General features: G+C 43.7%; 1 protein-coding gene across 5 annotated transcripts in view; it reads right to left on the bottom strand.

Moving 5' to 3' along the window:
* Nucleotides 1–10,992, bottom strand: part of Phactr1 (phosphatase and actin regulator 1) — a 500,641-nt gene extending 489,649 nt beyond the window's left edge. Inside the window, exons 1-2 of one of the 5 annotated variants that reach the window (XM_048799804.1) lie at nucleotides 10,600–10,992; nucleotides 8,655–8,808 (exon numbers count right to left, since the gene is read on the bottom strand). In XM_048799804.1, the coding sequence (XP_048655761.1) occupies nucleotides 8,655–8,757 (103 nt within the window). In that variant the 5' untranslated portion in view covers nucleotides 8,758–8,808; nucleotides 10,600–10,992. Of the gene's footprint in view, nucleotides 1–8,654; nucleotides 8,809–9,077; nucleotides 9,322–9,772; nucleotides 9,938–10,599 lie in introns of those variants that run through there. The other 4 variants (XM_048799807.1, XM_048799810.1, XM_048799806.1 and 1 more) reach the window with 4 other exon arrangements.
* Between the last annotated feature and the right edge of the window lie 867 nt (nucleotides 10,993–11,859).

The raw sequence follows: 11,859 nt of genomic DNA, 5'->3' as shown, positions 1-11,859 counted from the left end.
GAAGGGAAGGGAAGGGAAGGGAAGGGAAGGGAAGGGAAGGGAAGGGAAGGGGGAGGGAGGGAGGAAGGAAGGAAGGAAGGAAGGATCTGCTTAATATTTCCAGGACCTCTCCCTTTCTGAATTCACTTGCTCAGCCCCTGCATTTCCAAGCTACATTGCCCTCTTGTTTTGATCACTGTGGTGGTTAGCTGGAGTTCTCCTGGCTCTCCTCTTACTTCCCCAGTTATCCTCCATATCTCTGACCTTCCTAGAAATAGCCCTGACCACTGATCTCTGTGCCAGACTCTTCAGTGGAATCCCCTGGTTTAGCAGGGGAGGTTGTGCACACTTGGGGCTTCCACCTGCTATTCTGGTCTCTTGTCATTCTGCATCTTGGCAGTGTCACCTCTCAGTCTGCTCATAGTGAATGCAGCACGCACTGTTTCCCCAATGTATCACACTCCTCATAGTCCATGCCTTATCACGTACCATTTCACGCTGCCCAGGAGATTTTCTTTTACTCTCTAAATGAAACTGAAATGCAAGTTAATTGCCATCTCTTCTTGGAGGCCAACTTAGAAACAGCTCTGTCTCTGATAAACTAGAATTTGTTGAACATTCATAGGAAATCAGCATGATTTAGCTAATGTTACCCAGGAATAGATTTAGGGGTTTGTTGGGTCATTTAATTTTAAAACAAGAATTTTGTTGCTGTTTGTGTGTGTGTGTGCTTTAAGATTGTCTCACGTTCTCAAAGGGCCTAGAACTTTGAATTAGGAATGAATGGCATGAGAGAAGAGATCGGATAGGGAGGAGGTCTCTCTTGGGGAAGCTCATGCCCTACTGTGTTCCTCTGAGGCTTGATCAAATTTAAGCATAAGTAAGATAGGTACTAACATTTATTAAGCATTCGGTAAGGGCTTGACATTTGCTTAGTACTTTACATTCATTTGTTTAGTGTTCCCAAACTTTAGGCATTCCCATATCACTTTTATACAAAACTGTCACTTATTATTATATTATTAACATTATTGGCCTAATGTTTTTATTTAAATGGATTTGATCAGCCTACTTTTCCTTGTACTATTTGTGTTAAGCAGTGTTCCCTAAATGTGGTGCTAGCTACTATTTGTATATACCAATTACATATTTTTCTATTTACATTTTCTTTTTTTAATATATTTTTTAGTTGTAGTTGGACACAATACCTTTATTTTATTTATTGATTATTTATGTGGTGCTGAGGATCAAACCCAGTGTCTCACACCTGCTAGGCAAGTGCTCTACCACTGAGCCCAAACCCCAGCCCTCTATTTATATTTCCCTAAAACAATAAAATAAATACATTACTTATAAAAGAGTTCATGCAAAATGATATTTTGTTTCATTTAAGCCTCAATATTGGATTAGGAACTTCTCATTATTGGCATGCCAATGTGAAAAATGAGGAAAAAGGAAATCACCTTGCATAACCTCGAAAATTAGAAAGTAGAAATCATAGTTTGAACTCAGAGCAACTGAAATTCCAAAACACTGTGACATTTTTCAGCCAATGCCAGCAACTATTTCAATCCTAACTCCGATTTTGTAGGTGCCATAACTGTTAACTTTGTAAAATTTCAAATGTATTTCGAAAGGCATGGAAAGTAACTATAAAAAAGGCAAATGGGATGTAGGCTTGGTTTCGACCTCCAAAACCTTTACAAGTATCTTCAGTTTGCTTTTCTAATTGGCAAAAGACACGTGGATCTTGAGGATAGACTCTCTGTTCAGTCCTAGGACTTCAGCCTTCTGATTTCAACACCAATGTTCATTCAGAGGCTTTGTATAAGTGTGTGCATCTAATTGCTTACTGAGGAATTCTTAAAACGGTATTGGCCACAAGTGAATTTTGATGCCTCTGCTAGCACAGGAACAGAGGGTGGTACTGAAAGATTTTTTTTTTCCCCAGAAACAGATTTGTTTGGGCAAATGAGGAGTGAAAATTCTTCCGAGCACCTGTGCATTGTTTATGCTAATTGGGTCAGGGCTGATGCTGGCGCAGTGTGGGCTGCACTCTGATCCTCTCTCTCATATGCCTCCTGGGGGCGTAGGAGTTATTAATTGATCGGAATGACTTCATTGTATTTTGGATCCTTTTCCTCCTCTCATCTCTCAACCTCTCATTTTTTCCCTTCCTTTCACCCTCATGGTCCACTTTCCACAGAAGCCCTGAATGCCAGGACCTGGCCAGGCAGATGGAGGCCCAGGTACCAACATCGAGTGCTCCTGGGTGTGCAGAGAACTGTCCCTGTCCCTAGGCACTCTGCGGAAGTCGGGGTTGGAGCTCATGGTCCTCTATGCACCATCTACGACATATTCCCTCTTGATTTACCTTCATTCTCTCTTTTGGACACAATGTTCCCTGTGTTAAACACAGGTTTGGAGAGCCTGGGGAGGAGAAACTTGAGGTCTAAAATGGAATGTGTGGGAAGTTAGGAGGGGGCTTGTCGCTACTTTGTTGTCCCTAAGTGAAGCACAGCATGGAGCTTCCGGGCTAGAGCTATAGAATTAAAAAACAAAAAAACAAAAAAGGAAAAAGAGAACCCCTAAAACCAAACACCAGGAATTTGTTGAGGGCAATGGCTAAGGCATCCTAAAAACAAGACTGGAATCTATTTTAAAAAATTGTTCTTGGAAGCTCTTCTCAGAGAAAGGTCTAGAAAATTGTATGATCACATGTAAACAAACTGGTTGGCTCATGAACCCACAAAAATAAAGGAAGTGCATCTCTCTGAGGAGATGTGGCCAACTTTGTTGTGCTCTCCTAGCAGAACTCTGAGGGCAGGTGGGAGGACATTAGACTGATGAATGGAAAAGTTTACAATCCAGTCAAGCCCCAAACAAATTGCCTCCGGATCACTGGTCCTGGTGAGCACTCCTGGTGCTTACGATGTTGGTACCTGGGCCTCCATCTGCCTGGCCAGGTCCTGGGATCCAGGGCTTCTGTGGAAAGTGGACCATGAGGGTGAAAGGAAGGGAAAAAATGAGAGGTTGAGAGATGAGAGGAGGAAAAGGATCCAAAATACAATGAAGTCATTCCGATCAATTAATAACTCAATTAATAAGGCCTGCAGGTGCAGATATGAAGCTATGACATGAGGTCTCGGGACAGGGACAGAGAAGGAAGATGGCCATGGATGGGCTTCAGGGACCACTCATGGTGTTCCCACAGACTCCTCCACTGAGTATGGCTGGAAACAAGAGTGTGGCTGATCTGAGGATCAACTGGCCACAAAGTGGGTGGACTGGGCTAGGAAGAAAGGTCTAGAAAGGGAAGGGAAAGGACATGTTCAGAGTGGCTTTTGGATCCATCACAGTGAGTTCATCACAGTGAGAGTTGTGTGGCCATTTATCCCATGACTCTATTTCTAGGCAGAATAAACACCCAGTCATCACAGAGTATTGTATATCAAAGAGACTTCATGGACCCCTAGAAGTCTGTTTTAAAACGTCAAATTTCTTCAGTAACATTCCAATATTCCCTTTGTTGTATTTTATTTTCCCTTTGGATTTTTAAAGGAATCTCTTCTGTTTACTAGGAAATGAAGTGGTTGATGACTTCCACCCATTTCCTCTCTCTCTCTCTGTATTTGAACCTCATTTTTGTATATATCCCTCCCTTCAGCCTTATGCAGTCTCTATTCTCAGCTGAAGATTTTTAATTCTCTAAAAGTATTCAGAGATTCTGTTTCCCGAATCAAGAATCCTGAAGTCCTTTTCTGAATCCAGAGTTTCTCTCCGTAAGTGCAGGTTTCCGCTTTCATTCCATCATTCAATAGAGACATATGGTGGATAAACCTGTGCCTCTACTGTACACTGGGATGACACTGGTTCCCCAGAAAATGGTGCACAAGGAGGTTACCATGGATGAGGTAACAAACACTTAAGTAGCAATAAAATAACAGTCTTGATGACTAATCAATAAGGACAGATAATGTAGCAAGCACTTTGCAGGCATGTCTCACTTAATTCTCCAATGTCTCTGTGGACCTGAAGCTGGCATGGCACCTGTTTTGATGGGAACCACAGGTTTATAGAGGCACAGCTATTTGTGGGAGCTCATGCATCTAGTCAGTGGCTGAGACAAAATGGATCATAAGTGGCACCGTCCACTGTGACAAGAGAAGGCTAGAATGTAGGCGTGAACAGAACACTGTGGGAGAAGCATCGGATGACCTTCACAGAGGAGGTGACATTGGGGCTGGGTCTTGCATTCAGCACAGGAAAGGAAAGGACAGGAGCGATCCTTGTTCCTGAGACTGCTGTTAATGATTTGCAACTAACTGAGCACCACTGAACGTCTTTGTCTCTTGGGGCCATGTGAAGAAGTCCCAGGGGCGTAGAGCTTAGGTTTAGAGTTCATTTAGCTCAAAGCTAAAGATTCGAAAGCCAGCTGTTCTGACAGATTTCACAGGCTGGGCCAAGGGTGGAGGTGGGAGGGTTGGGGGAACATGGTGGGGAGAAGGGGTTTGGGCGAATTCCTCTCTACTTCCAAAAACAACCCGAGAGCATGTGAGCTGCTCACCGCAGCGCTCATCAGCTGTCAAAACTGGCACTTTCCTTTGTGGAACAAGACAATGTAGAGGAGACATTCTGACAAGTAACAATGACTAGGGTGCCTGGTTCTAATGCCAAGAGTTATATAAAATGATTTTTTTTTTTTAAAGCAGGGGAGGGTGTTATTGTCAGGAGCTGTAAATCTGATGCTTAGGGACTTTAGTCAATTGGCTGTCTTTTAATATATTTTCCCTTGAGGAGGTAATTTAAATGTCCAGTGTTATTGATGGTTTTAGAGGGGAAAACAAAACAAAACAAAACAACTTAGCTCAGTGGAAAGAGCAGGGGTGTGGTAAGTTGAGATCGGGGTTTTGCTTCTGTCCTCTCTTTATAAGCTGAGTGATTTGGGCACAGGGTGGTGCCACTCTGAGCCCCAGCATCGTGATCTTGGGAAGTGTGATAGGGTCACCATTGTTACTCTGCCAGTCCACAGAGTTGATTTATCACCCTGAAAATGACTGGCTGAAAATGTGCCTCCACCAACAAGTAGCCCAAGGTACTTGTACAACTTAGCTAGGCCCTAGGTGTTTCTGATGTGCACTGGATACACTTACTGGTTTGCAAACTTCAACATAAATTACCTGGAGAACTTGTTAAAATGCACATTTTGAGTCTCCAGACTGGGGATGGGGACTGAGATTTAGAATTGATGATTAGCTGCCAGAGGAAGAAGGTGCTGTGTAGCCTGGGCCCATAGTCTGGAAGGCGAGTGGAGGAGGACCCATAATCATTTTTCTCAACCTTTGGTGTTTACTAGCATAACCCAGGGGCTTACTGAAAACACAGCCCTGGGACCTGGATCTTGCCCTCACAGTTCTGTTTCCCTCAGTTTAGGGAGGGGCCCCAGAGCATTACTGCATTGACAGGATTGACTGTTGGTGAGCTACCCACAAATTAATCAGGAGAGCATCCCTCCCTGACAGGAGGCTAATGGGATGCCTCTGGACTGTTCTCTGCTCTCCATGACACATCATGGTTTTGGGAAGCAGAATCCCAGAGAGACAGTCAGTCTTCCCAACCTTGGGTTCAAACCAAGGAAAAATGGAGATGGGAGAAAAAGAATAAGGTGCTTATTCCGCAGGATGGATTGCTGACCTTTGAAAATCTCAAGGACTTCCCAAAGAATGTGCCTGGTGACAGATGCTTCCTTTCTTGCTTTTTTTTTTTTTTTCTCCTTACCCTTCTAGATTCCCTTCATGCTAATGAGCTAGAATGTCCTCTATTTAGGGGAAGGCTTATTACCACTTTCCAAGAAAAGTTATAAAACAACCACGAGGCAGTCAAAATCGTGGTTCTGAAATTATTGCCTTGGATAAACATATGGAAAGGGCTGTTTTCCTAGAACATCATGAATTTGCAAATACAGTAAATTGAGGTAAGGGCAATCATATGGGAAGGAAAGATAACAATACCCAGATTTTCTTCCTTTCCCTTTAAAAGTATTTATATCTGTAAGAACGTTGGACCAGTCTATGGAAATAGCTGTGTGACAGTGAGAGAGGACACATGAAAATGCAAAAACCCACCCCAGGTCTGTGGACACCCTCATTCCAGGTACTCAACTCTGCACTGTGCTCCTGGGGTCCTGGTAGGCCTTTGATGAAGAGGGTATTACGTGGGGGCTACCTGACCTGGCTAACAGCCCTCTGCACCTGGGCTAGACTGACTGAGCAGAGAGCTACTATGGGCTGAGAGGCACCCTAATTACCCCCTTCTCAAGAGGTGGCCACCCTGCTGCGCTCCTTCCTGGTCTCAGGGCCTTGCCATTGGTTAGGTATGGGCTTTAGCATGGCCCTCTAAAATATAAGTATCAAATTTAAAAGGCCAGGGTACTCAGGCCATTTCCTGGCTTCCTTATGAAATCTCAAACAGAGTAGGAATGGCCCTTTGCCGGGATGTCGATTCCATTGATTTGCTGACGTGTAGTATGTCTAACGTGGCAGCCACTGCCTTAAACACTTTTAAATCTTGCCTCATTAATGCTCTTAACAACGTATGGATTAGACATTATTAGGGTCTCCACTTTGCAGAGAGGTCTGCCTCTAATGTTTCTGTCCCAGGGTGGTAGGAGAGTAACTAGATGGGATGGATTGCTTCTTAATTGTGGATCCCTACACTGATGGGCTGGCTTGGTGACCACTGTTGGTGTTCCCAACTAAAAGGAAAACTCCAACCAGCTAGGTCCAGGACCTCTGAACACCTGGACTTCTGATTCTGGGAGTCTGGAGCTTTTCAAACATTGGCCTAGATGACATTTGGGCAGCCCCCAATGCCTCCTGCAAATCAATCCAGGATTCCTCAACTGGAACATCATCCTGATTACCCTCGAATGAACAGGATCCCAGGGAGCTGCAGTAGCTTATGCTACCACCTCCCCTGCATTCTCCAGTCATTCCAGCTCTGGTGTCTAAGCCACAGTCACTGATGGTGACAATCTGACCACTCCACCCCCAGCTCCATCTGCTGTCAGCCACCAGGCTGCCTTGAATTCTCCGAGCCTCCCACACCCTGCCCGCTTCCCTTCCACAAAAGCCAGAAGCCCATCATTTCCTTCAAGGTTTAATCCATCTCCATGTCAGGAGAAAGTGGACATCTTAATTCTCTATAACTAACTGCTGTTCCCCTTCTTGCTGTGCCAACAATTGAGCCCCTCAGGTGCGTGACCCCATCAGGGAATGTGATCCTCCACTTCAGAAGGAATGGGGCCATGTATAAATTCAGAACAGGCTGTGGGACAGAGTGACCCTCCCTTCCAGCCTCTGCTCTGCAGCTTCTTCCAAAATCTTTGTAACTCAGACCACGCAGGAGATTCTACCAGTCTCTGTCCCTTCTCCTTCGCTAGCTACACTTTCATGTCTTAGTGGCAGAGAGTAGCAGTGCTGGCTCCTTCCACCCAGAAGAAGGAAAATTAGATATTGTATCATTTTTCCTAATTTAAGCTCTGCTGATGAGCATGCTGACCCAAGGAAATCAACCAAATCATTTTAAACCCCTCTGGATTATCAGAAGTCTGGCCCATGCCCTGGAGAAATGGAAACAGAAGGTTTGCAAACCCTCAAGGTTACCATAAAAGTTGGCTTGAGAGCAAGTTAAAAACAATTCACAAGACCACTTAGAAAAGCCAGTACAGAATATTATCAGTGCCTGGTGTTAAGTCCCCATCTTATAACAGTAAAAGATGCCAGGATTATAAACATGGAATTTTCTGCTCAGCTCAGCTCTCTTTGTGACTTCCAAGAATTCAATGACTTTTCTATTTAAATATAAGCCCATTTTCTTCCTTCTCAATTTATCACCTGTACCATTTGGGACATGCCCATCACCAGGTTGCTTTGATTGAACAATTAAAATATTCAACAGAAAATGGAAATTATGCTTTAAAAAAATCCCCTACCTATCAGATGATCCTATAAAACACCCTAGCTTTTTTTGTTACTCTAACATGGTGGTAAAACATTCTAAATGCACCTTAGAACAGAAGAGCAAACAAACAGAGACTAATTGATCATCTTGAAATAGGTAATGAAAATGTGCACATCAGCCACACTCCCCACAGGGTTGTTCCTGACTGCACCTTGAATGTACTCTGTTAATTCTCCATGGCACTAACTAAAATCATCTAAAATAGCTAAGGAAGTGTAGAAGCTCTGTGATGATCCTAAGAGCCCCTAGCCCAGCTGACTCCCCTGAGCTCTGTCAAGGTGCCCTAAGATCTCATCAACTGCAGTGTCTGCAAACTTGAAATTTTCCAGGCATAAAAGCATTCCTGATTCCTGTCCAGTGCAGGTTTTGGACTCAGGAGAAGGGGAAATCATTTTCTAGCACAGCTTTTAGAAGAGCAGTTGCACCTCAAGTCAGATACATTGTTTCCGCCACATTCAACAGGTGTGTATTTGTTTATTCTACTCTATACCTGCTACAGTTCCAGCAACAGCTTCGAAGAGGTTATTAACTAAGAAATATCCATTGTTGAACTTCTGAGCCCGAGCCCAAGTTGTCACAGCTATACCCTGCATTGTTAATATTAAACCAGCTTGTAAACAGAGGGCTTTCCTCCTTTCTCCCCGTGTCATTACCTTGAGCTCCTTGACTGTAGAAAAACCTTTGAGCCGACTCAACATCCAAGAGTCTATGAGCAGACTCAACGTCCAGAAAATAATCCATTTTGGGATAATCCATCCTTGATGTTCCAGGCACAGAATTTAGCGAGAAAAATCTTCACCTGGATGCCTATAAAGAGAAGAAAATCCACAGTATTTTAGACTGTCAAGAATAAAATATGGATACACTTTAAATTTTTTGAATAAGAACAGTCCATTAAGATATCCCATTATTTGATTGACATTTCCAATTCTAAGTAACACCCCCACCTGCCCCACCACCATTCAGCATCACTTTCCTATTGTATGAGAAAATATAACCTTTAGCTAACATTCATTTAAAATAATATATTCTACTCAGTAAAAACAGATGATCCAAGCTAAAGAGAGATAACATACCGGTCTCTCCCTGCTGTACATTAATTGGAAAATACACTGTTAAATTCACAGGCTATCGGTTTTCAAAATGTCTGATGAATGGCATCATTAGCGTCAGCCATCGGAAAGGTTGATCCTCAATTGATCCAGGGACTTTTGGATTCCCCTCCAGCAGAGAGAACTGCCTGGGAATGTGACTCCGCTCATAGGGCGCCCTGAGTTTATGACACACTGACTTGTTTGCTATAGAAATGCTCCGAATTCCTTCCTTCTCAGCGATTCCCTCTGGCACATTTTATAAAGTGCTATAGGATCCTCACCTGCCTACACCCGACACAGGCTGCTTAGGAGAAAGAATTGTGATTCTCAGAGCAGCAGCAATTACTGCAGCCTTGCAATGATTCCCACAGTAGTATCATGCACTTGCCCATCAGGAAGCGAATACGCTTCATCAAGGAGAATCCAGCCTCTTTTTGCAAACCCATGTAGCCTTTCCCTGATATTTGCACAAATGAAGTATCTATTTCAGCAGGATTTGTTTTTTTTCTTTTCTTTTAGAAAGAATGAACAAGACAAAGTCATTACAATGAAGCTCAGAAGGCTAATTGAATAGCTTTCTCTTTCTACCAGTACACGTTTTAATTTAAGAACCCAAGTCTGGTATGAGCAAACTTTTTAAAAATACCCAAAGGTACCCAACAGCAAATTATACTTACTGCAAAAAAAAAAAAAAAAAATCGAGGGCTGCCGGCAAACAAGAGCAGTTTCAGCCAGATGTCTTTGATCTCACTAAATATTCCCGGTGAAAGTAAACAGTTTTGATTGTTTGATTAGATCAGAGATGAATAATGCATTCTGTCCACTGGACTTCCTTTATCAGATAAAATGGCCAGAGCGCGTTACCTTAGCAACAGAAGGTGACGCCAGCCACAGCCTCTCTGTACCCTCCCCTGTGGAGGAAGAAAATTACCAGTTTCCCATGCAAAACTTTGGCAGCAAACCATCAAAATCCACATGTAGATTTGATATCGTTTAGGGTCATTCCTTACCTCCCCCCCCCATCTTTTATACAGAGAAGTGCCATAGTCACTAAAAAGCAGATTTGTGGTGTAATGATTTATTTGCACAACCCCAAGTCCCTGTTGGATTTGCAATCAAAACAGAAGAGCATATGAAATGATGAAACAATGAATAGGAGAAAGTTGTCTGCAACACTGTCCTGGGGCATCCATTCCCACACTGATGCTGACCTACGGGTGACAGAGATGGGAGCTGGCAAGGAAAGGCCACAGGAGCCGCTTATGTTCGGCATCGCTGGTTATAATTAATACACAGAACAGTCACCGGCATTGAGGCTGAAAATAACTCTTTCCTTCTGTGAATCAGTCACTGGAAGCAGCTTTAAAAGCTGTCTGAAATTGCCCAGATTTTTGAAAGACGCATTAGAACACAGATCGTAGGGGAAATTCCCCCTCCTCTTGGAAAAGGAAAGGTGGATAGAAAGATATATGGAAGGAAGCTTCTTCAATTAGCAGATACTCACCAGCACTTGTTGACCCCTTTCCACAGGACACCGGGAGAACACGAAATGAAGCTGAGCAGTGCTGCTGAGCCCGCAAGCCCAAATGAGCAGCTCCTAATTTTCCCTTCAATCTTGAGTCAAGAGCCCTGAGTGGAGGAAAGTGACGGATTTGCCCATTTTATATTGTGATGAAATGCAACCCCTAAGAAGAGAGCTGAGTGGGGCTGCTCTTTAGAACACATTAGACTGCTAATTTAAGAAAATTGAAAGGTTTTGTTTTACTGTCTTTTATATATTCTTCTCTGCTACCCCCTCAATTTAATTTGCATTTAAAATTATTCTCATGTCTCCACGGCTCTCGAAGGTGTGGAGCACTTTCTAATCACGAAGGCTGCTCCGGTAGGGTTTGGTGCAATGCCACTTTTATTCTGAGCTGCAAAACAAGGTGGGTAATTATAAATGTGAGCTTTTTTTTTTTTTTTTTTCTGGACAGAAATACAGAGGGCACGTTTGGTTTGGCTCCCTCCCTCTTCCTGCCTCTGACAGCCTGGTCAGATCTCCAACACAATCATGCCAATCTTTCTCAATGCATTCCTCTCTGGGTGAATGTCACAAAATAATCCTGGCAACCAAAAGAAAACTTTGGTAAGGTCCCTGAGGTTATGCTGGCCTGATAGCCTCCCTCCCGTACCTCAGCAGGAACATGGAGGTGCAATTCTTGGAGATCCGCTTGTGAAAAGCAGATTGATAGCCACATCAACCTTATTGTGTACTCTCCACAACCCTCTTGCACCCTTTGTGGATGAAGCAGAATTGATTGTTAGTGTGGTGTGGTAGGCAGCATATTGGATTGTCAAGAAGGGAGAAGCAACATCTAAAGAGACCCGGAGGGACGATCGTGGGACTCCCCTCCCCAGTGTGTACAATTCTGCCAGCCTCCCTGGACACAAACCAGGAAATTGTCAGCTGTTGTCTCGTGGGCTTGCCCACCCAACCAGCGCGAATCAGCGTCCACGCTGGTGCTGCAGAGAGTTCAGCCTGATGCAAGAAGGTTGAAGCCTCTGTAGGCAAGTCAGCCAGGACTCTGAATGCTCCGAGCTCTGCTCAGCCCCAAGGACTCGCTGCTCTAAGGTTACATTTCTATTCAGCCCCCAATGGAGATGCACTGAACACTTGACATTTACAAGAGGAGAAAGCTGTCTTCTAGTTCCTTTCGCTTACAGTCAGGTGTGGGCGACAGGTTCTGAACCCTCTATTGTGATTCCTTGGAAATTGTAATGA

The sequence above is a fragment of the Marmota marmota genome, unplaced genomic scaffold, assembly GCF_001458135.2.
Source record: "Marmota marmota marmota unplaced genomic scaffold, marMar, whole genome shotgun sequence".
NCBI lineage: Eukaryota > Metazoa > Chordata > Mammalia > Rodentia > Sciuridae > Marmota > Marmota marmota.
The sequence above is the reverse complement of the archived record's forward strand: the minus strand, read 5'-3'. Positions and strand labels throughout refer to the sequence as shown.